The following is a 26402-nucleotide window of genomic DNA, read 5'->3' on the forward strand; positions in this document are numbered from 1 at the left end:
ATTCATTCTCTGAGTGAGCGCGGGTGGGAAGCTGGAAGTTTTGCCTCTAACGCAAACTTCTCAACTAACAAAAACTTTCTGCCGGGAGTACCTGGAGATAATAACTATCCGCTTCCTCCCTTCCTCCAAGTGCTGGGCAACTTTCCTACACTTTGATGGGAGAGCGGATGTGGAGGAAGGGAGAAGAGATCGCTGTTAGTGAACACAACTTCTTCCTTAACCATTTAAACATCCGCCCCCCTTTGCTCTTTTTCCAGATTGCTTCTGTTGGTTTTATTTTATACAGCAAAGTCCTATTTTTCATTATCTATTGTTCATTCAGTTGATATTTTTGAAGTTTAACAACATGCAACGCCCGGGACGTGGTGATGTCGCTCATTTCTTAGTCTCATTTTGTCCTGCAAGGGGATATCTGCGATCTTTAGGAGACCTGTTTGCATCCCAAATGCTTAATCTCAGGTGTGCAGGGGCTGAGTGAGGTCAGATAGGTTTTCCTCTGAGTGGTTTTCAGCTTGCTGGTCAATTGAGAATGCTCTCCAAAGCCTTTCCTATTCTGGTGTTTTTTATGACTTTAAAACTCATATTATTTAACATGGATTGCAATAGTTATGGCTTAAGATTTTATAATATGTTTAGAAAGTGAAGTGAGACTGGGAAAGACCATCTTCTGATTCAGGCCTTTAGGAATGTCTACCATGCACTCACACAGCTGGGTCAATTCCCTGAGAAATACTGAAGAAGCTGAAGCCCTCAAGGATCAGATACTTTGTTGGAAAATAAGACTTGCTAATGTGAAGGCAATTTAAGAATGCCAGACTGAAGAGGCTCAATAAAAGTTTGTTGAATAAAACTGAATGATAATGAACTTTTGTTCGGAATTGCCCTACATAGAACCCTTTTCCAAACTTCTGAATATCACAGACAAATAAAATTTCAAAAAGCAAAAACTAAATGGAAACCAACACAGACTATGCAAATTTTGCTGCAAGTAAGGACAATTTTTTAAATGAAAAACAAACAAATAAACAAAAATACCATTGCTGTGCTCATTAAAGAAAATTTACTTTTAACACAAAAATAACTGTAAGAAATACTGATTACTTTCAGCTTCTACAGAAACTCATTACATTTCCTCCCCCCTCTCTCTCTCCCTCTCTCTCTCTCCCCTCTCTGATTATTTTTCATTATTTTATCCTCAGATCTATTCTGTAAGATAGGTAGGCCCATTCTTGACTTCATCCTAATTTTATACACGAGGAATTTGAAGCACATGGACAGTAACAAATTTGCCCAAGGTCTCGGAGGCATTAAGTAGTAGATTCCCAGAAGCCAATACCCATGCTCCTCCTCTACACCATGTAGTCATTGTTGAACTAGAATTTCCCTGCGTTCTGAGCTGTAAAACTTTAGATCCCAAATGGAGCCATGGTTGGCAACTCCCCCAATAGTCTAAGGTGTGTAGGAACTTACCAATGTGCTGCTAAGACAGCACACATTCTCAAAAGACGGGCTTGTCTATTACTTATATTATTTGTCTTTTTATTGTGTGGCTTTTCTGAATGCAACCATTAACAGAATAATTCCTGGATGTTTGCGTTATTTTATTGTTCTTAAAGTTTTAAACAGAAGTGTCCCAGGAGGCCAAAATAATTATCTTAACACCTGCTTGCATGTTTCTGGTTGCACCCTCAAACAGCTTTGAAATGCTAAGGAAATAAGATTGAACTTCTTTCCTAGTCTCACTTCACTTTCTAAACATATCATAAAAATCTTAAGCCGTAACTATTGCAATCCATGTTAAATAATATGAGTTTTAGAGTCATAAAAAACATCAGAATAGGAAAGGCTTTGGAGAGCATTATAACTTCCATTTAATTTGTTAGAGAGGAGATTGAAACCCTTTTCTCAGCCCTTTGAGCTCACCAGCCTCCCCCATCAACTCACACCCCTGGGCCATGGCACAGCCTGATAGCCTGTATTTATATATTTTTTCATGAGTTTATTTGATTAATGTCTATCTCTGTCATAAAATGTGAACTCCCCAAAGGCAGGTACATTTCTGTTTTTGCTCATTCTTCTTTCCCTGGGCTTGAAACATGAGTAGGTTCTCAGTAATTATTTTGAGGGAAAGAAATGAAAGCCCGGAGGAGAATAAATTTCCCAGCTTCTCTTCCAATAATGCTTTTTTGCAATGACTAATTGAGGTTTCATTGAAAGTACTGTGTCCAATGAATGTACTTGAGGTTTCCATTCATCAGGTAATGTTTATTTTTAATTTTTTTCTCTCACCCTTCGTATGATTTAGCTTATCTGGCTGTCCCTGAATGTCCTGCTTTTCTGGAAAACCTTCCTGCTGTATAACCAAGGGCCAGAGTATCACTACCTCCACCAGATGTTGGGGGTAAGTACGACTTGGTTGACCTGTGGAATGGCTTTAACGTGGGCAGACGATGCTACAAAGCTTGGTCAGTTTTTACATTCATTAAAGAAACACTGGGTGGGTTGTTCATTTCAGAAACGTTTGTTACTCTCTAAAGTGGTCAAGTTTTCATGATTTACCATTTACACAGGTCCAAGTTAAAACGATTGACTCTTTTAAGAGCCAAAGATAGTATCTTCTAAAGTGAACTGTTGGGCTAGTGGTATCTGAGAAAAGTGCTACTCCTTGCCAGCTGCAAAGTGTCCTGAGGTCTCCTTCACTTGGAGGACCAACCCATGACAGGATTTTAGTTTTTACTAATCAAGACTTCAGCCCACGCATCAACTTACAGAGAATTTGTGCACTGTTTCCTTTTACTGTCAGTTCTCACAAAGTATGTGTCTAAGACTGTTATTCACTTCTGGGCATTTCTCAGCTGCTTGCCCTCAGTTAATGGCTGCTTATGATTCCAGTGCTTTGGTCTAATAGGAGAACGATATTGTACAAAACTTTGCTCTGATTTATCTCTGGTCGATATTTTTCTTTTCTCCATTCCATGATGTTTCTGTTTTTATTCTTCCTCTCCTTCCCCTTCCTACTTGTCTCCTGAACAAAAGGCAGTGACACTGAGGACATCTTACTTTGTACAATACAAGGAGACAGCTTTTTCTAAGCAAAAGCAAAAAAATATAAAACATATTGAAAAATCTTAGGGCATCTGAAAAGGCAGAATTTGTCATTCCTTTTCATTGGGGAAGAAAATACATTCTAAATAGGAGATGCAATTATTTTTCATGGTTTAATGACTATTTAAAATTCTGATTAGTTCAGATGAATTTAGTGGAACTAGCCTTCCATTTCCTGCTTTACAGTTATAGATCTCATTTATCTTTAAACCTCAGCTCCTATAGTAGTGCTTGGCACATATTAAGATTGCAATAAATTGAGGCTGAATTAATTGATTTATATTTCATTTTATACAGTAAGGTACTATCTTCATTATCTGTTGTTCACACAGTTTATATTTTTAAAGTTTAACAACTGTTTTTTTAAAGAATTTTTTTAGAGCTGTTTAAAGTTCACAGTAAAATTGAGGGGAAGGCACAGAGATTTCCCATATGTTCTCCTATCCCCACACATGCATAACCTCTCCCATTATCAACCTCCCACACCAGAGTGATACATTTGTTACAATTTGATGACCTACATTGACACATCATAATCACCCAACATCTGTATTTTCAACTGATGGATTGATAAAAATAGTCTCAAAGATTAAACTCATTTTATTGCAGATTCCTAAATCTGAACATTTCTTTCTTTTGTCCAACCAACCTGACATCCAGCCATCCAGAAAACTGTCATGAAACCTTTACTTTTCAAATGGACACATAGAGAGTAACACTTCCCCTTTGCCCTCAGGTTGCTTACAATCTAATGGAAACTCCAACAACTAATCCAATAAACAAGTTAAGAAAAAATTTTCTCTATGTAACACAGGAAGGTTTACTGGCCTATCATGTTACTTTGTTTCCTAAAAATTCCCCCTTAGCTATAAATTAGCAAACATGAGGTTTTTCATTGGGAGCTATATCTGACCTATTATATAACTTATGTAAAAGGTGAAAGATTTATGCATTTTGAAGAGAAACCAGAGTATTATATAACTTATGAACAACTCAGAGAAAACTCTTGCGAGTTACGATGGTAAAATTTGCCTTTAAAAAATGGTAAATCTTGATCAGGATGTAGTTGTAATAATATAAAATCTAAGCCTAGACAACTTGGAACGTCATAATTGAACTTTGGATTTCAGCTCTATGACATTGTATAAGCTAAAACGATAACTTATTTAAAAATTAATTATGTTGGAAACCAACAAGTTAATTTTTTATGAGTTAGGATGCTGTGTAACAGCTTCAAATTTATTTTGGTGACAAGTCAGATATGAAGAATACACACACACACACACACACACACACATATAACCCAACTAATTAAAAAAATATATGTTTCACCTCTCTTTACCTCATCCCACTTCAGTGGTTTTGTTTGAATAATATGACAGGCTAGTGAGGTTCAATGGTGAGGCCTACAGAATAGCTGGCACATAGTAGGGGCTCAATAAATATTAATCAGTTGAATGAAGAAAAAAATGATAAAAGGACTCAATGGAAGACTATGAGTAAAAAATGCAAGAAGCAGACTGAAGGAGAGAAAGGTCGTTGTAAATTAGTTTTCGTGGTAACATAAGAATGATCATAGTGAGTTGACCCTTAACCCATCAAGTCAGGAGTCAACATTTTATGAAGAGTCATAGTGGAAAGGAATAGCTTTTCTTCTTGGCATCATGGTGAAGGAAGAAAGATGACTTACAAACGTCTCACTTTTCAGTAATCATCTATCTGAATTTTCTAGTCATTAATTTATCTACACCATTTGGAATAGATATCATCCATACTTTTACTGAAAAAGGAACTCTATTTATAGTTTGACTATTTGTTTAATGAAGGAGTATTTAATTTTATTTGTCCTTGGCTTATCTTTTCTAATCTTTTGATGATTGTGGCATTGTTGCATAGTATAAGAATTTGCAGGCATTTTTCAAATTGCAAAGAAATACAGTATAACGATGAGGTATAATTAATTTTAAAATAAATATTGCAGGCTCCCATGTTTTACATGTTTAATAACTATATATTATGAACTTAGTGCCTCAGAGCAGTTTTTCTTAGAGCCTACCAAACACTCACAAGAACGTGGTCCCACCATGATAGAACTGTAGAAATCCTGAAAAGGACATAGGTACTCTGATATTATAAGTCCCTTTTAGGTAAATTTTAAGTTCATAAAAATTATGATGGTATTTCTGGAAATGAATTTGATTGCTACCACTTTAAAACATAAATGGAAACAGTACTTCCATTTGTTGAACATTTTGATAATAGCCTTTAGTCTAAGGTTGCTGTTATTCATCTGTAAAATGTAAGGTAATAACAAAGTTGGACTAGTATTATAGGAATAAAGGGTCCACAGCATATAGCTCATTTGCAGGAAGACATAGACATTCAGAAGCAGTAAATTCTTTGTAGTGGTCTGAAATCTCTGCTTTCTAATGAAAGATGATTTATTCAACTGTTTATTTATACTGATGATATACTAGTCACTTTACAAATGCTGTGTTTGAGCTAGGAAACTATTCTTCCCATTTGCACCTGGGGAAGTATAGGCTGAGGAATCCAAATGAATGATTTGCTCAGGTTCCTTTGGATGGTCAGTGTCAAAGCTAGGATTTGAATGCAGTGCTGTCTGGCCTTTTGCTTTTTCCTCATACTACACAGATTTTCTAAACCACTTCACTGGCCCATCTCAGATATTTATGTCACTGGTTAGTATTACTCTTTATCAGTGCTGCCCAATAGATATATAATGTGAGTCATATGTAATTTAAAATTTTCCAGTAGTAATTCAAAAAAGTAAGAAGCCAGTGGCATTTAACTTTTAACAATATATTTTATTTAAAATAATATATCCAAAGTACTGTAATAGATTGAAGCATTCAACATGTGGTTAGTATTTTTTAAAACTATTACTCAGATATTTTACATTATTTTTGCCTGTTCTTTGAAATATAGTGTATATTTTACACTATGTACATCACAATTCAGTCACTAAATTTTCATCAGAAATACTTGACCTGTGTTTAAATTTCATTAAATTTTACAGATGAAAAAGTGGATTCACATACCCAAGTTGTTCCAAACATATTTAAAGATTTTCCTATAACACAAATGAATATCAGCTTTTAAATTTGAATTAAGGGACTTACCTGGCAGTCCAGTGATTAAGACTTCGTCTTCTAATACAGGGGGTGCGGGTTCAATCCCTGGTCAGGGAGCTAAGATCTCACATACCTGGCAGCTAAAACACCAAAGCATAAAACAGAAGCAATATTGTAACGAATTCAATAAAGACTTTAAAAATCGTCCATATGAAAAAAATCTTCAAAAAAAATTTAAATTAATGAAATCAGTGAACCTAAAAATTCAGTTCTTTTGTGGCCCTAGATACATTTCACATGCTCAATAACCATGTGTGGTTAGTGGCTACCATTTTGGACAGTATATGTGTTGGCTGTGGTGGGGGTAGATTTTCCTACCCTCATGGCCAAATGCATTTATTGTTTTGCTTTAAGGCAAGCAACTGTCACCAATCAGCCCAATAAAAGGACATCAGCATATGGGTAGTCCTCTTGTTCCCTCTCTCCTGAACAGGAGTTAATATTGGGTAGGAAGTTGTGCACTCTAGTTATTGGCATATAACTATAAAAATATCTCTGACTTCTCCCTAATCTTCCTAGCTTTCTGGGGTGGGGGCCTTTGAGAATGAAGGTAAAATTCAGAACTGGCATATCCATTTTTATTACTAGTAGCCTTGGTGACTGTTCTCAGACCAAAATTAAGGGTTAAGGGAAAAGAAGATCTTAAATGATGGAAGATAAAATAATGTTGGGATTTAATATGTCTTACTAGGAGTTTTCATCAGAATTGTTTTTTCCCAGACTAGGCTGACCCAGGCCTGGAGGCAACATGGTCACGGCTGGTTTATGCCTGAGTTAATGTGCTAATCAGACTGTGCACTTCCTAGGAGATGTTTAATTATGACATGCTGTGAATATTGGAATCTTAAAATTAGCTAAGAGGGAAAAAAAAGTCTTTTGAGGAAAGCCAAAACAAACACCCAAACAAACAAACCAAACAATAACTTTCCTCACCTTCCCATAACGATGTTTTAAACAAAGGACTCCATTGATTACCTAAGTTGAAATCTGTCTTTGATTTATTTATTTTCAAAGAATGGAAAATGTATTTAGTACTTTAATAGAAAATACTAATGTGTTGTGACAGACTCTGAGAAATTCAGTTTCCTAAATTTTTTGAAATGTTGGGGCAATTTAACTCAGGATACTATCTATAGAAACCTTCATATTCATGTTCACCTATTTCTGAGTTCTATTTCTGACATTTTAACAATTAAAGGATATAATTTAATTGATATAAACATTTTAATTTGAAAAGAGAATGCATTTTATGGTACCAGATTCAATTAGTCTTTGTTTTATATATTTTTCCCCAAAGCTAACATTTGGGGAAAAAAACCTAGTTTTTCTCACGGTGCCATGATGAGAATTTAATTTTTTTTTTTTGCTTCATCTCACAATTATTATTTTAGATCTGTTACATGGTCATGAAGATCTTTTCTTTCTTGTTTTTAAACTCTTATTGAGATACCTATGTTGACTGGTATCTCAATAAGAAGTTGTGAAGAAGAAAGTTGTGAGCATTGAGGTTTTTTCTAATCTTACAATGATGATCTTTCTTTGGTCAATCATTATGCTTCAAGTGATTTAGAAACATTAACAATTTACCCTCTCAAGAGTCCTAAGAGTTGTATCATAATTAACATTTTTCAGAGACAGAAGTCTGATGTCATGTGAGTTTCTTAAGGTTGGAGATTGGAGTCTCTGGACAAACAGACCTAGGATTTTAAGTCACCGTTGGTTTTACAGCTGGCCTAGGAAGCTTTAATTCTGCTGAGAAGGAATATATGCCTCCTGTCATTTTCAGAAAAGGCTTGATCATTAACTCTTTCCTTCTATTGCACAGAATATTGTGGTTTCAATTCAGACGATGCTTTTAAATAAGTTGGTTTTGTTTATTTGTGTTTATTCTTAACATTCTGCTATTGAAAACAATTTACTTCTTGTTTATTGACAGGTGAAATGAGTTACATTACATTGATGCAATCATTATGTACTTAATCCATTTACAATAGAGACTCATATAATTTTAGACTTGAAAGAGAGCTTTGTAATCTTTACTTAGATTTCTTCCTCATTTTCCCAAAAAGAAAAATGAGGTTGAAGTGATTTGCTCATTATTACTCACTCAATTAGTGGCTTGGTCACTATCCTGGTTCATTGCTCCCCTCAGTCCAATATTCAGCCTGTTACAATTAACAACTCTATAGATATATGCAAGACACATTAAACGCCATACTCTGTAGACCACTAGTTTTTCATCTTATGTGAAACGATATTTAAAGATGTTTAACAATTTAAGAAGTTATGAAAAATTATTGATTTACACCCAAGATAACATATATTTCCAGTATTACAGTTGTTTTTGACAAATTGTTAAGGATTATGAGATTTAGTTTTATTTAAATTTTTTCTGATTCCATGATGTTTGGCAGAATTTTAGCACAATGATTAACCTCTTTGTTATATTCACCTAAATACCCACTGTATAATTCTCTTTTATCAATACCATCGAAAATAGCATAGAATTGGAATTTGGAATTAATTTCTGAGATTTTCAAATCTACTTTCTTCATTTCATTATTAATAGTATCAATAGCAGATTACATTCACTGAAGACTAAGTACCAGGTATTAGTCTAAGAGCTTTGCTTGGATTAATTTATTTAATGTTTTCATCCATCCTATGGAGTAGATATTTTTAATTCTTAATTTTCCAGCTAAGAAATTGAATTAAAGAAGCTCTGTAACTTGGTAGTGAGTGACAGAGCCAGATCTCTAGCCCAAACATCCTGATTCTAGAACTTGTACTCTTAACCATTGGGCTCTTCTGCCTCTAGGCAACATTAGTATTACTGTAGGCTGAACCATATGGAATTGTCATTTTGATAGAACAAAAATAATCCAATATCAGCCATTGATGTGATTCAACCTAATAACAACTATAACCATTTGTTAATCACATATTATGTACCAGACACAGTTAGTTCTTTGCTCTTTTATAATCTCATTTAATCCTTACATATTTAATTTAATCCTTATAATAACCCTGGAGGATAAGAATGATCACTTTACAGAACTGAGAAACAGATTCTGAGTGGTTAGGTAACTTCGCCCAGGTCACATAACCCCCAGGTTAACAACTGGAGAAGCCCAATTTGAGTCCACATTTGTCTCATACTAAGACCACACCCTCAATCACGCTGCTCCTCCAGGGCGGTTCTGAGACACAGAGGGTTAGAGCCTGGAATTTTCTACTCTTATCCAAGGTTCTTATGCATCCCACCACAGTGGCTCTGGGTAAGACTGTATGTATGTTTGTGTGTTTTTGTATTAATAAGTAAAGGTAAGAATATAGTGTATAGATTATTCTTAAACCTGAAGCAGACTTATATACCTCATCCTAACTGATTCCTACTGCATTAATTTGCTCAGGCTTCCATAACAAAGAACCACAGACTGCATGGCTTTAACAACAGAAATTTATTTCCTCATAATCCTGGAGGCTGTATGCTTTTTCCTAGGGATCACCCAGCCTGAGGGAATGAAGCTTGTAGAACTGCAGAATGTTATAGGCACCTTAGGTATTGTTCTAGTTCATTTATCTCATTCGATAGACAGATTTAGTATTGGGAAATGCCTTCTTTATGGACTCATTGCAAAGTTGAATGTGGACAGTAGGTCTTCAAACTCTAGTCAGTGTTTCTAGCTCATCATGCTAAGCATTGTGTTGATCATAAAATTGACTTTAAAAATGCCTAGGTAATTCTGTGGAGGAAAATCAATCATCCTTAATTCCTTATTGACAATATCATAAGCTTTGGAGCTATATGGATATGAGTTTGAACCCTGGCTCAGGCATTTATCTCCCTTTATGATTTTGGCAAATTACTTCTCTGAGACTAAGTTTAACTCATCTTCCTCTTAGGTTAGTTGTGAAGATTCCCTGAGAAAATGCAAGTGAAATGTTTAGCACTTGATGCATATGTGCTTAGCAAAAGATAGCATTACTATAAATATTAAGTAATATTATTTAGCATTAATGGTATTAATACTATTAATAGTAAATAGTAATAATTTATGCTTATCAATAAAAATATTAAAAGGAATTCAGAGAAATATAAAGATGGGAGGAATTTTCTGAGCATATGGCAGATGGCATTAAGACAGAGAGACTTTTCCTTTCCTTTTATTGACCTCTGGCTGCCTGCCTGATCCTTGTGGACAAAGGAAGCCTATCAGTTGCTATTTGTAATTGGCACAAAATTTGTAGCAACTTGGTTATGATTGCTGAGTGGAATTTTATCTTGAGGTAGAATGCATTTTATTCAGAAAAGCTTGTATTAATCTTCGTTGAATTTTGGAATCTTCAGCAGATAAACAGGGAAATAATGCCTATTTCACAAGATTACTGTGAACCTTAAAGAAAATTAAAAGAAATAACCTCCATAATAGCTAGAGCCAACATTCACTGAAATGTTCTCATGGGCCAGACATGATAAATTCTTTATACATTCAGTGTCAGAGTCTTGACTAGTCTACAAGGTAGGTTCTATTACAAAAGAGGAAGCTAAAGCACAGAAATTATAAATAATTTGCTCATGGAATAAAGTACCTTGCACAAAGCCTATTATGTAATGAGTTCCAAAAATGCCAGCTTTCCTCTTTCCTTCCCTTTTCTCTCATCCTTCATATTCATATACAGAAATTCACTTAACTGTTCTGTACTCCCATTAAAACATGAGGAAATGATCCCACTTATCTCAGAATGTTGTACTCAGGATTAGGTATGACTTAACAGGCAACTACTTTGAAGAATTGAAAGCATCACAGATGTAAAAAATAATGGTTATTATTACATAGTGTTTCTGTCTCCTATTCATTCCTCCCAGCTTTTAAGGCTCCAGCCATTGGTACTATAACAGAGCTACTTTGGGAGTTGTAAAGGACAGTTTGGACAAATAAATGAGAATATTTCATTTTCATGACAGAAAAGCAACAAGTGGCCCTTAACATCTAATATGCTTTACTCCAGTATTGATTATTGAAGTGGGATCTTAAAAGGCTGTGACATGTTGTAATTAATAACTGCCAAGGCATGAACTAAGAGTGAGACTTTAGTATAAGAGTAAATTACCTAGAGGCGGAGTGAGCCTACCTTACTTCTTAGCATCCATGTCTTAATGCAGCTTTGTGAAGTGATAAATGACGATGTAATAAATAGTCCTGTGAAATGTAGTTTCTTTTCACTTCTGGCAATGGGATTAAAGAAAAAGTAGATAAAGAAGAAGATGGTTTTTCCATGATCAGTAGAATTTGTTTACATTTTTAGAAGCTGGAAAGTTGAATTTGACAATGACTCCTATCTATGGATAGATGAATCCAACACATATTTTATAGGGAAAATTGCATGCTTTGATGATTTTCATGGATTTGGAAATTGTTAAAGTCTCCAGACACATATCAGGAATACCAGAGGTCTGATATAGTTTAAGGCAAGAGAGGAATGATGTACACAAAGTGAAAGCATCTTATACACCTGAGATTTTTAAAAAATAGGTACATCAACACCAAGATAAATTTAAGAAATAATCTATGGTGAATGCCTTTCTGACTGTAGTCATTTTTCCTATGATAGTGTTATCAAATAGCCGATTTCAAATTTCAAGTAATTTTCTTTAATATAATCTTAGAATGCTCAGGTCCATTGGAAGGATCTGAAGTGGTAATGATCTAAACAAGTTTCTCCCCCCCCACCCTCCCCGGGCTATACTTTTGATTCTCTTTGTTGACATCCATTCCCCCAGTATACCCTCTGTTATGCGCCTTTCAATTAGCATTTTATACTGAGTGAACTCCCTGTCACCCCACCTCATATAGGAACATGGATTTCAAGGATGCCCTAAGAAGAGACACTTGTGGAGCAAGAAAATAAGAACTGTCTATTGAAAATACTGATGAGATAGGGTGATGAGAGAGTTTTTAGTTCTCACTGATTTTCCTTGGCCAAGTTACTTTTGTTAAGTTACTTTGAGCCTTTGAGCTTTGTTAATTCTCTCTGTTTGAAAAGCATAGGCTCCAAAGCACGTTTGTAAAGTGCTTAGAGTTATGCAAACATAGATGAAGATACATTTTTCTTTTCTTCTTTTTCCATAGCTCAGAATATCTAAAGGGAAAACCAAGCAAATATCATCAGTGGTCTATACTAATGGATTCCAACTGGAAAAAAAAAATGACTCATATTAAACCACAAGAATGTAGAGCTTCAGTAAGAAAGTTCTTCTCCCACCTGAAAAATGGCATTTGTTGTTGGGCATTCTCTGTATTATGTTTGTTACCTACAATAGAATTTTCTGGGGTTTGGGCCTTAGCTTGGACTATGTAGAACCCATCATTGAACTGTTCAGTTATTTTGATCTTGTTTGTACATTTTCTTAAGAGAGTGATAAATGAGTCAAATGAAAATCTTGGAAAAGTTTAGTTTCCTGGATCATAATGGATCTACAAGGTTTCCTTAATTTTGGTTTGACTGAAGAAAACTAGTCTTAGACTTGTACTGGTTTTAAAGCTTGAGTGTGTCATGCTTAAAGAAGAAAATATATTTTGTTCAACCCACAAATTTTATATATATGAAATTTAATTTGTTAAAGTCTTGTGTGACATTCATTTTAATTCTTATCAAAACCAAGTGCCTGCTATTGCTTTTTCCTAGCACAGAGCAACTATTAGCTTAAATTTCAAATAAAAAGTAATATCTGTAAAAATTTCAGAGTATCAATGGCAAAAGTATAATGTAGTGAAAAGAACATGGATTTTGTGGACAAATTGACCTATGATGAAATCTTGACTTTACCTCTCAATAACTGTATCTTTATTGAAATCTTCAAAACCTAGTTTCCTCAATTTTAAATTGAGAATTATATTATTAGATTGAACTACATGAAAATTTCAATATTGAAACATTTTGACTTACAAAAATGGCAATTTGGCATAGTTTAACCTCATTTCTCTCTTTTAGGAGTATTATTATTATTATTATCATTTTGAGGAGAGGATTAAGTAAGATGAAAAAGAAATGAGTGTGAAGGCCACAGATTGTGTTACTTCCCTTCTTTCTAATGGCAAGTTATAGTAGACAAATTCATGACAACGCTAGACTCATTTCTTTCAGGAAACACTGTTGAAGTTAAGAATGTTTTGATATTGCAATCTCCTTGTAAATGTTTGCTAATGACTAAGAGTTTCCAGTAACTAAGAGAAGTGTTAATGCCTAATTTTGGGCAATTCTGAAGTATTTAAAAAGATAGCTTGCAAATTACAGTATACATTTTTTCTTCATTATGGTTTCAGAAATATTTAGGCTCACAATTAACTGCTTTTCAATTGGCAGTAGTTTTCAAATTTTAGCTCCAAATTTCTTGGCCTTTTTTAAACTTTCCATCAAGCAAACCAAAGATTGAGGTTCACATGAAGAGGACAAATTTTATAGGACACTAGCAGTGAATCCTCTCTGTAAAAACAAAGGAGTTAGAAAACTATGTTTCTGATGTTAGGTACAGAGTGTTTAAACATGTACCTCAGTTCACAGCACACTGTCTTCATGGGTCTGTGCAAGGCCCCTGTTTGCTGTCTTCACCGTTTATTTGGCAAATTTTTTAATAATGTGAAGGCATATATCATTCTATATTGAATGCTGATGACACAGAATTAGAAACTTCACTTCTAAGAGATAACCAACTGTATATATAAAATCTAAGTCAATTTCTCTATCTATATTTATGCCTGTATATGTAGATAAACACTTATATGCATGTATATTATTAATTCAAAAATATGTCACAGATATTATTATTTCATTTCCATTACACAAGTTTAATTTATCTTATTTTTAATGGCTACATAGTATCCCATAATGTGTATGACAATTTGTTTTATATTTCTCCACTGTTAGCCTTTTTAGTTCTATTCTTTGTATCACAGATTGTACTGCAGTGAGTATCTTAGAAATTTACCCTTGGTTTGCTATTTTCCTTTTTTAAGAAAGTCCAAGATGTGATATTTTGGTCTTATTTAATGTTAGTTTTTTAGGGAAAAAAGGTTAAACTTTATTTACATCTTCTCTCTTATACCAATATATCATCTTGTATTTGATTTAATGTATTGTTCTACCAGCAGATGAACTAGTGTGGCCACTGTAAGTTGACCAATTAAACACTGAAGACTTTGTCAGAAGAGTCTAATGCTTAAATATGTGTGTATCAGGAAGTTTAAGTAAATGGTCTGTAACGAATGATCCATCCATCCAGTCCATCTTTACTTTACCTACTCTGTTAGGTATTTGGGCCATTTTAATGCATCCAGAGTTCTTACTCTTAGAATTGATAACTTCTTGGAGATAGTGTATATATATACATATATCTTTATCTTTATATTTATATATATATATATTTTTTTTCTTCAAAGAAAGACTGGAAGAAAGTGAACTTGATTCAAACTTGGAAGTTATGGTTAAAAGATGCTGAGTTAGCTAACAGTGCTAGTATTTCAAAGACAAAGACAGAACTTAAAGACACTTTTATAGTTTCAATTAAAAATGTTATTAACTAACAGGATTGAGTTTGGCAGTTATAAAATAGATATGTTTAAAAGTAGGTTATGCTTGACAGACGTGTGAGAAAAATCTTAATTTTGAATATCCTATATTCAATATATGAGTTTTAATACTTGTCATTATAGATATTCTGATTAAAATTCTAACCAAGTGAATGGGTACCATTGCTATGAGTATTGTTTCCTTCAAAAAATTACTCCATATGCTCAGGTTACTAGTATATCTGTTTTGGCTTCCAAATTTTAGGAGTAATATTGAGAAATTCAAAGTGATGTGAAGATGAAGAAGAAAGATACAAGAATGATTGTTTCTGATGAAGAGTAGCTTAGAGGTGCTCAGTAATTGTGATCAGATATGCTGGACCTGTGATGTAGGAGAAACAAGGCCTTTCTCAGCTTTTTAGCCAACGAATCTCTGCAAAATACATTTCATTCCTCAGTGCTTTCCCCTGTGCATGGATCATTTCTGCAGGAGGAGGAAAATGTAACAATGGCGTACAATCAAATGCTCTGTAACTCTTGAGGCCCTTGTTGTTGGGCCTTAGAAAGGAGTAGAGGAAAAGGGATAGGTGTGAATATCCACAGGGATGTCATAGATGAATTTTAAAAATTCCATTTTAATAATGTTTGTCAGATAAAGAGGTCAGATAATTTTTACTTTATATGTTTTTACCTTTTAGAACAATTCCATGAGGGAAAGTAGAGGACATTTTTATTACTGTTCTGTATTCTTCAGTGCTAGGCTTTGGAGACAAGTGACCTTGGTAGAGGTCACAGGTGTTAGCTGTGGTAAGAATTTCATACCTTTTAATCTGGTGACTGTTCACTAGACAGCATTGCCTTTAGAAACCCATGAATGTGTTCATATGCAGTTCTGACTGCCATTTATGTTGAAGTTTAACTTTTCCAGACAGACACATAGTCTAGAAGTGAATCTCTTCTGCTCTCTGGGCTTTTGGTACAGGAAAGACAAGGTAGACAAAATCAGGACAGAACTATATCATGTATCCATCTTGCTTTCACCTCTCTCTGTAATAGCTACATTTCCTTCCAATTCATAATAGATTTCTAAGAAAAGACCACATTCCCACTGAAAATGGAAGAAAGTTCATTTCTAGAAAAGATAGAATGAAGGATGATGATATATAAAAGGGAAGATTTGAGTTAAGCATAAGGATATCTGGATAAAGTGTCAGGATGGACACTCTACTTTTGGTGGTCCCTTGAGCTATATGGAAAAAAGTTTTCCCCCAGCTTCCTTCTTTGGAACTGATAGCTTCTTTTAGAGGCACTGTTTTTTAAAAAAAACCAGTTTATAGATGGGAAGAAAGGTCAACTTGAGTCAAAAATTACATCATAGTTAAAAGTCTCCAGGGCAGTTAGTTGACAGAAACCAGCTAGGGTCATTTGGAATGAATTACAGTTTTTTATTATGGCATGAAGGGACATTCATGAGCTTTTGGATATACCCCAACAGCACTGAATTGGTAGTCTATATTAGGATTATGTTAAGAAATAATTACTCCAATTATTACTAACCACTTTCTGGTTGCTCATGACATGTTATTCATTATTGTTTCTGTATGAAACCTTATCAAAATAGTTAGGTAATCCACTTTTGAAGTAGCCCTTCATTGAAATGTCATTTTTTTATTCTTAAGTGCAATCTTGCCCCCGTGGAATGCTCATCATATTCTAAATTCATATCCTTATCATAATATATTAATGGTACAAGCTAAACATTTAAATTAGAACCACAGTTTTGATTTATAGATAGAGGAAAAATAAATTGTTCTGATTTTCTGCCATGAACCCTTTTGGTTACTATAAAGACAATTTAAAAATCCCTACCATTGCCTTGGAAATCATATAGACTACTTTATGGGGTTGTCTCTTCTTGCTCATGTATTTGCCTCATGACCACATTATTTGGCTTTCACTGCTAAAGGAATATTTTCCCCAAGGAGTATTTTTTTGAAATAATTTTCTTTAGTATTGACCATGTGTTTTTGAGGTTCCCAAGGGTAAGAGGTAGTTTGGGCTTGTCCACTTACTATGCTTCCACTTGCTAGCTTTGTGGGGGAGATAAGGATATGATAAATAGGTAAACCATTACAATATAGTGGGTTAAGTGTTCCAGAGGAGGTATGGTGAAAGGCAGAAGGGAAGCTTTGAGAAGGATGCTCCATATTTTTCAGGGTATTTGAAAAAGGGAAAAATTTGGAGGTGTAAATGAGGATACTGTTGGGGATGTGGCCCTAGCAAGGCCTAAGAGAGAAAATGACCCTGGGCTGAGACTTGAAGGATAATAAAGAGTTCATCTGGTAGTTAGCACAGAAGTAGGTGGAAGAGGTGGAAAGCCATCACAAAGCGAAGGAATGGCCACAGCACGAGCTGTGGGTAGGCAACTGAGATACTCAGGGAAGGCTTGGAATAGCTGGTCTGGATAATGCATCCAGGAGCTGAACTGAGTTATATAATAGAAAATATAGCTGACTGGCCTTATGGTATCATTAATTTGACTTATTTACAGGCTTCTAATACAAGTTGGATCGAAAAGAAGGTTGGACTAGATGACTTATCCAGTCTTATCAGAGAGCTACAGTGGCCCTGAGGGTTTCCTTCAAACTGGGTGTTGCTCAGTTCCATACAGTTGATCCCAGTCTCTAGAAAGGTGGGTGCTGGGGGAGTGGAGGTAGAGTTGGTATCCTGGGAGATGTGGTGTGCAGGAAAGAGCAGGTCCTGTGCTCTGGTCCTGGATGCTAATCAGATCTCTTGGGTAATCGCTTTTGGTTTTGATTCTTTTTTCCTTTATTTCCAAAATAAGGGCATTGAAGGATCCTCTCAGAGGCTCATTCATTCATCATCCGCCATATACTTATTGCACACCTACTAGTTACCTAGAACTCTCTTTGACTTCTTTAGATACAGTTGAGTGGAATAAAGCTCAGCTCCCATAGCTCCAACTATAACGAGAGCTGAGGATGAAAAGACAGGCTTGGAAAGAGTGATTTTCAGGAAAATATGCCATAAGAGCATTTAAATTCTGTAACTAGACCTAATTTGTGGTTGGCCGGGGACCAGGATGATAGCTTCTATTTACTTCTTACTATATGCTGGGTACTACACTCAGTATATATATGTTCATTGAATACCATTACCCGTTGGGGTGATTATTTTCATTTTATAGATGAGGAAAATGAGACAGAAAGGGTAAGAAAATTACCTAAGGCCGCACAACTAATAAAAGTGCTTAAAACTCAGGTTTGTCTGACTTCAAAGTGGATTCTAAAACAGTGATTGCCAAGCCTGCTTGTACCTCCTGAGGGCCCCACTCCAGATCTAAGGAATCAGAATTTCGGGAAGTACAACAGAGATATGTTTATTTTTAAATAGTCCATCAAGTGATTTCAATGTATAGTTAGATTATGGAAATCTCAGATAAAGATTTACACAAAATGACAGGAAAACCTACTGGTTGGATAAGAGGCTAAGCAATTGAAAGAGTAAGAAAGTATTATGATTTGGAAAGAGTTATACAAGGCATCTGAATTCACATCTCTTTTCTGGAGAGTGACCTGTCCTGTTCTGTTCTCAGGGAAGTAACAGCGAGTATAAATGGAGGCCTGGGTTCTAGTCCTTTGTGTCTTTACAAACTAACAGTGCAAACAGAGGCAAAAATGTTGGCCTGGATGATATGTAAGGCCCCGTGAAAGAGCTAAGTTCTATGATTATAAAATATGTAAGAATTAGGTGTTGTATTGGCTTCATTTGGTTTGATTAAAAATATTTCCTTGGAGGAAAAGAGTCAATAAAACTGACCTTAATGAATACAAATTTACATACTTTTTGACAAACACAAAATGCCAAATCAGAATATAAAATCTTTAATAAACCTCTATGATAACATTTATTTTTATTTTTTCCCGGAAATGACTAATAGTTGACCCACCAAGAGGTAGCTAGAAAATGGACCAATTATTAAAGCTAACTTTTATACTACTCTGGCCTTTTCAAATCCCTTTGAATACCAGTTTTGCATAGATATTTACATGTAGAATGTCACTTTATATTTCCCTAAAATTGCTGAGAAAATTCCCAGTTGAGAGCAAAATGTTCATTTGAAAGTTAATTTACCAGAAAAGGTAGTTTTCAAGTCCTCTCTAGAGTCAACTATTTCAACAGAATTTTGTTACAAAATTTTGTTACAAAAGTCTTAAATGTATATTAAGAATTTTAGAGGCCTAAAGAATTGTGTTTAGCTTGAAGAAAACAAGATTGAGCTAGGAACCATCCTACTTTTACCTTCAGTTTTTTAATGTCTATTTAGGAATATTGTTATCCAGAGTAGACTGGTGGGTAGAAGTTATAGAGACACAGATTTCATATAAGTGTAAGAAAACAAAATAGAAGTTCTTCACAGCAGAACAGTCTGCTGTCTCTGGACACATTCAGCAGAGGGTGGGTTACTTTTGGTCAGGTGTCATAGAGGAGGTTAGTCACTGGGTGGATGGTGGGATGTGGGTTAGACCCTTTTAGTTCTCCAATCTTAGATGTATATGTTTTAGGAAATTATTTAGCAAAATAAATTTACTGATAAATAAATATTTAGTTGAAACTGAATCCCTTCTATATATAAGGCTCAGATATAATTACCATAAAATGTAGTCCCCGGGGCTTCCCTGGTGGCGCAGTGGTTGCGCGTCCGCCTGCCGATGCAGGGGAACCGGGTTCGCGCCCCGGTCTGGGAGGATCCCACATGCCGCGGAGCGGCTGGGCCCGTGAGCCATGGCCGCTGGGCCTGCGCGTCCGGAGCCTGTGCTCCGCAACGGGAGAGGCCGCAGCAGAGGGAGGCCCGCATACCACAAAAAAAAAAAAAAAAAAAAAAAATGTAGTCCCCATCTCAAACAAAATTTCACTTCTGTGATGATTAACTACACAAAGTACTGTCATTGCCCAAATTATGACCTTCCAATTTGTTCTCCACACTTCATTCAGAGTTATCATTACCAAATACTAATTGCTTCTAACCACCTCCCTACTCAAAACACAATGCTCTGCATTGACTTTAGGATAAAGATGCACATTCTTAATATGACCTACAAAGTCCATCAAGATCTAGCCCTACCTGCTTTTCCGGTGTTATGTTGTACCCTCCTCCACTTCCAATCCAGCCATATTGGCCTACTATTAATTTCTCATGTATACACCATGCTCCCATTTGCCACACATCCATTCTCATGCTGGTTTTTTCTGCACAAATGTCCTTCTCATTCCCAGATGACTTCGGCTCCCCCTCCAGATCTCAGTTCACTTTTCACTTATCAAGGAAGACTTCCTGACCTTCCTATTTAGATTGCATTTCCTGTTAGGCATGCTTATACTCTGTATTTCTCATTCACAGCATTGGTCACTGTGTATTGGTTACAATTTACATTTGATTATGTAGCTATTTGATTAATATCTGTTTCCCCTACTAAAATATAACATCCTAAGGAAGAAGGCATTTTTTGTTTTTAGTTCACTCTTGAACTCCTGGTGCCTTGTGATATGTGCATATCATAATAAATATATCTTGAATGAATAATGTAAGTGGACACTTACTATGGAAGCACAGAAGAGACCATTTAGAGAAAGGATGTGATACAGTGACCCTAATCAATAAATTAATTTTATATAGTGCTTGCATTTTTTAGACCAGTTTTACTTTTCACAAAAGTCTTGCAAGCTAGGATTATTATACCATATCATATTATATTATATTAATTTTATGGATAAGAAAATTTTATTCCTCTCAACTTTACGGATAAGGACAGTTAACTAGCCCAAGAAGAATAGTTATTAGGTAACAGATTTAAGATTACAAAAAAAAAAAGTGTTTGAGATTTTAAGAAAATGACCATGCACTTGTTATACCCAGATATTACATTCTTTTATAACTTGCTTTAAATGGCATACTTTCTTATAGGACTGTCTTAGTTCAGGCTGCTACAACAAAATACCATAGACTGGGTGGCTTAAACAACAAACATTTATTTCTTTCGGTTTTGGAGGCTGGGAAGTCCAAAATCAAGGTGCCAGCAGAGTTGGTGTCTGTTGAGAGCCCTTTTCCTGGTTTGCAGATGGCTGCCTTCTTGCTGTATCCTCACATGGAGGAGAGAGAGCGAGCTGTGGTCTCTTCCTCTTCTTAATAAGGGTGCTAATCCCATCATGGGGCTCTACTCTTATGATCTTATCTTAACCTAATTACCTCCCAAAGGCTCCATCTCCAAATACCATCACGTTAGGGTTTCAACATATGAATTTGGGGGAACGCAAACATTCAGTCCATAGCAAGGACCAAACTGTGTATTATTTATACATATTCATCTAAAATAGACTTATAGTTTAAAAAATTACACTTGGAATTTTCAGTTAATTATGTTTGAGACCTTCACAGGTGAGATGTGAAAGTAACGCTGCCATCTAGTGATAACTAACCTGAATGAGATTTGAAAACTAGAGTAGCAGGTTGAGCTCTCTAGGAATGGTAGAACACGTCATCCACATAGAATGGGCTGGGCATATAATGTAGGCAGTCATTTCTTTTTAGTGAACATTTGAAGTAGCTGATTCTTATGAAGATCATGAATTAATAATGACTAAATAAAACAAATCTTAGCTGTAGACTCTTACCCATCTAGTAAGTAGATAAAATGGTTTCTTTCCTATGATTGTGTCACTTAACTGAGATCTGTCTCCATTTCCTTACCCTCTTGACTGCTTCTGAATGGGGAGTTTTGTACTCTGATAACCTAATAAAAAGAATTTTTCATCTTGGTTTAAAGAGCCAAATATATTCAGGAATAAATATATATGAGGAAATGAGTCCTTGGTAAAATTTCTAGTTAGATTTTGCAGCATCATAAGGAAGAAGTGGAATGCCAAAATAAACTCCATTCATCCTAACAGGACACTTAAAGCCACTTTGAATTAAATTACTGTATGAGTTAATGTAAACACAGCAATAAAACACTTCCAGACATGCAATAAATGGTTAAAAAATGCAAAAATATAGGAATGCTCTTTAAAGCACTAAACTGCAAAGATAATTTGGATAATTTATTTGTAGCTCTTAAGTCCTGAACGTATATGGTAGAATTTAGCTGATATATTTTAAGTGAGTTATTGTCCTAGTACATTAAAATTACAGATAAAATTATTATCCAAAATCCCTGGAGCTAAAATTTTCTTGTTACATGCGGATGCCATATCAAAAACATATAATTATTCCTTCTCTGGAGGCCTAAACAACAAAACCTATCACTTTGAAATGATATTAATTTTGCTCATTGAGGTGAGAAAATTATACTTAACATTTTTTTAGATAGTCCAGTGAGGATTATTTCTACTTGTCCACTGACTGGTATACTCATTGAACTGTATCTCTGAGGTGTTCAAATTCGTGGTGTAGAAATAGTCTAACTGGAAATATCAATTACTTTTTATATAACTCAATGAAAATTATGGCTTTCCTGACATGAGTTATTACTCTGTCTCCCTTTCAGGAATAATAGTTCATATGCTGACAATAAACGCTGTGTAACAGAGTTGCTATTTTGCCAAGAGTTAATCTGGGAATCTCAGGGGCATGAACAATCTCAAGATAAGAAAAGCATCTGACTTACACCTGTTTCTTAGTTGATATCCTTACCATAAAGTAGTTTTGTGTTTATTTCAGGACAAGTGCACAGATATGACCCCATCTCTTGTTTTTGTGTGATACACTCATCATATGAAGAATGTGGCTAGTACCAGACAACAGTAGATGTCAATCTAGCAAGAATTTGATTTAAAATTAGTTGCCAGAAGTATTGGATCATACCAAGGGGACTGATTCTTTGAAAAATATGTTGTACAATGTGATTATGATCAGCTTTGTATGAGGCACAGCTGATCTGGGATCTCTCTTGGTTTTGGGTTGGGGAAGAACTTTTTAATTTATTTTGTTAGTTGATTGACAATGTTGTGTTAATTTCTTCTGTACAGAAAAGTGATTCCGTTATGCATATATGTTATACATATATATGTTATACATATATATGTATTCTTTTTCATCTTCCTTTCCATTATTTTTTATTACAGGATACTGAATATAGTTCCCTGTGCTATACAGTAGGACCTTGTTGTTTATCCATTCTATATATAAGAGTTTGCATCTGCAAGTCCCAAACTCCCAATCCATCCCTCGCCCACTCCTCTCTGCCTTGGCAACCACAAGTCTGTTTTCTGTCTGTGAGTCCATTTCTGTTTCATAGATAATTTAATTTGTGTCATATTTTAGATTCCACATATAAGTGATATCGTAGGGTATTTGTCTTTCTCCTTCTGACTTACTTCACTTAGTGTGATAATATTTAGGTCCATCCACATTGATACAAATGGCATGATTTCATTTTTTATGGCTGAGTAATATTCCATTGTATATATGTACCACACCTTTATGGGTCAGGGGAGAACTTTAGAGGAGGAGTGCTTAAGATGAACCCTGAAAGATGGGTAGAGTCAGTAAAGTGAAGAGCTTAAAGGTGGGTGCTGGTGAGGAAGGGAGTTGTGTGGAGGCTCAGAGTGTTCTAGAGAGAACACAAATGAAAAACCTTTGTTTTAAATTCTTGGTACCCTACCAGTGAACAAAGGATTCAACACTGCACCTGTGTGGAGGTACAGAATATACTGAAGCTCTCTAGGGCTCTTAACACCCAGAACAGTCCAGGGTGGGTACAATAAGAAATTGACCTTGCACTGAAACAATGTAGTGAGGTGATTGGAACACTAGTAGAAATGAGAGGAGGCTAAGTTTTATGGCAGTGCCGAGCAGAAAGAGACCGGTTTCTCTTTTGGTGAGAGAAAGTGGAGGGTTATTCAGGTCTCTTGAAGGAGTTGGCACTTGCCACAGTCCTTCAGGGTGAGGTCTGCAGCATGCTTGTAGTTTACTTTTGTCCTTGACTGTGTTTTGCCCCTTGCCTTATTTGTTCAGCTAGGATTGTGTCTGAGCAGAGCCTCTGCATCAGTTCTGAACCTCAACTGCAGCCTTATCCTCTTACCCATGTGCCGGATGCTCCTGGCTTACCTTCGAGGATCCCAGAAGGTAAGAAAAAAATCCGTCACTGATTCCAGCGTAGAAATCAAGTGTAAAAGTGGCATGTTAGTCCTACTTAGTTTGCATGGTCTGACTTTCTGCTGGAGTGATTTCTTCAAAGATGATAGTAAAGACCACGTCGCATGTCAAGGTGATCAGTGAGCTATTCTACAACAGTAGATAAGGGCAGAGGATAACAGAGTATCAGGCACTGTGCTAACATATATAAAATTCACATATATTGAATACTTGTGAATCCTCACATGATTCTGTGGGTACTGCAGATGAAGAAACTGAAGCCTAGCGCGTTTAAGTAACTTGACCATGACCTTGAGACTAGTGAATGGTAGAGCTGAGATCAGCCCCAGTTCTGAGCTCCTTCTCATTCTTCACTGAGAGCTTGTAGTTTCATTTAATTAAATTCAAGTGAGCAAACTAGAGCTGTGTGGACTTTGATTAATATACAGGATGACTGCTGGTATTGGTGTTAGTTTCTTAAAACACATACCTGTTTTGAGCTATGTAAAAGGCTTGAAATAGATTTCTTGATTAAGATGTGATGTCATATACGATATTTAGTATAAAACAAAGGATTTAAGAAAACAGAAAAGCCCTTTGAAAGTTAAAATTCATCTGAAATTGTTTTTTGTTTTCTCTTATCGTGTGTGTGTGTGTGTTTGTGCGATATATGTGTGTTTATTCCTTTCTTCAGTAAGATAGTTAGGCACTGCTGGATCGATACTGATATTTTAAAAGGAGTTGTTAACATGAGGTCATTTTGATGTTCTGTGAAGTTCATGTGAGTGGATTTACTGTGGTAAAACTTCTCAACCTTTTCACATAATTATATTTAGAAACTCTTAGCTTTTAATGCAGTAATTTGTGGAAATAACTCTTTCTGTAGGTTGCCAACTATTGTGAAATGCTAGGTTTTGATCCCTGTGGCTGGCCATTGGCTTGGTGTGAAGAAAGAGAAGATAAATGGCAGGAAATGAAAAGTGCCCACATAAGTCTCTCAGTATTTAATAAGTCTTAAAGAATTATCCCCCAGTGTGAAACATAGGTACTCAAAGATGCTTGACATTTTATTTTTGTGTAAGATCAAGCAGGCATTTAAACCTGTAGATAAAATTGCTTCATTTAAAAATAATCTTATTTTTTGACCACAAAAGGAAATTGTATTTATTATAAAATTAATACATTCCAGAAATATGCAAAGTAATCAGTGATGTTTCCCCTAAATGTTACTCTGCCAGAACAACCACTATTTGAGATAAATGCCTGCAAATATGTTAACATACATAATGTCATTAATTTTAAACAATACAGGATCGTAGTTTAGTTTATGTGTTGTAACTTTTTTTACCTGACAATATATTTCACGTATGTTTCCATATCAATAATAAGCCTTCTCATATTCTCTTTAATGATTTGAGGGTTCCATTGACTAGATATAGCATACTTCATCTCACCAATTTTTAATTGATAAGCCTCTGCCATATTTACAAAGACTCATGCATATATCTTATTTGCTGCATCATTTTTATCATAGTAAATGATTTTTATTTAGGTTCCAAGCAGGAGAACCAGAAGATTGTTGGATAAAAGCAGAACATTCCATACAACCTGTGGTGTGACTATCTGTATTTTCTCAGGTGAGAAAACCAAAAGATGTTAAATATTATGTTAGAATAGCACATTTTATGAATGGTATTTTTATTGTTTATGGTTTTCTTATTATATAACTTAATTTTCTCTTCTGTGTATTTAAAGAGATTTATCTAGTGGTGCTACAGAAAATGGGTGTGTTTTATATATATATATAAATGTGCAAAGTTTGGCCCCCAAGCTGGTAATGATTATTTTCTAAAAGTAAGTAATTTCATTTAGAAAGATTGGAAGAAAGTGATTAAAAGTTTTTAACCTCTAAAAGTAATGATATGATAGAAACTTAAATGTGTGAAAATTAGAATGTGAAATGTGCATTCACAAAATATGATTCTATCAAAATTATATTTAAGTGTTTCTTTGATATTAACTCTTGGGCAGAAAAGCAAATGTCAAAATTTGTGGAAATTTATCCTGCTCAATTCCAAGTTAAAACATAAAGTGAGAATCTTGTGGTTTTTAAGAGTCATTTTAAAATAAATTTTTATCCTGAGCATTTATATGATACTTTTCAAATTTTTGAAACAGAAATTAACATATTAAGTACAGGTACTCTGGAGACAGATTTTGTAGGATCTCTCCCCAGCTGCCCTTCTGCCTTACCGAATGACATAATCTCTCTGATCTTCAGTTTGTTGTTAACTGTAAAATGGATCGACAGTAGCACCTATCTCATGGTTTTAAGACTAAAGTAAGAACATGCCTATGAAGTTCTTAGGATAGAATTAGTTACTATAATTTACAACCTCAGGGGTAAATTATCTCAGT

At 35.1% G+C, this 26402-nt stretch overlaps 1 protein-coding gene across 5 annotated transcripts in view; it reads left to right on the forward strand.

Annotated features, from left to right (window-relative positions):
- The window catches only part of NOX4 (NADPH oxidase 4), a 159940-nt gene that overhangs the window by 1008 nt on the left and 132530 nt on the right, over positions 1-26402 (forward strand). For 2 of the 5 annotated variants that reach the window (XM_055091469.1, XM_055091467.1), the window contains exons 2-5: positions 2306-2401; positions 22973-23122; positions 23865-23975; positions 25537-25621. In XM_055091469.1, the coding sequence (XP_054947444.1) occupies positions 2393-2401; positions 22973-23122; positions 23865-23975; positions 25537-25621 (355 nt within the window). In that variant the 5' untranslated portion in view covers positions 2306-2392. Of the gene's footprint in view, positions 1-638; positions 989-2305; positions 2402-22972; positions 23123-23864; positions 23976-25536; positions 25622-26402 lie in introns of those variants that run through there. The other 3 variants (XM_055091468.1, XM_024131659.3, XM_024131662.3) reach the window with 3 other exon arrangements.

The sequence above is a fragment of the Physeter macrocephalus genome, chromosome 16, assembly GCF_002837175.3.
Source record: "Physeter macrocephalus isolate SW-GA chromosome 16, ASM283717v5, whole genome shotgun sequence".
NCBI lineage: Eukaryota > Metazoa > Chordata > Mammalia > Artiodactyla > Physeteridae > Physeter > Physeter macrocephalus.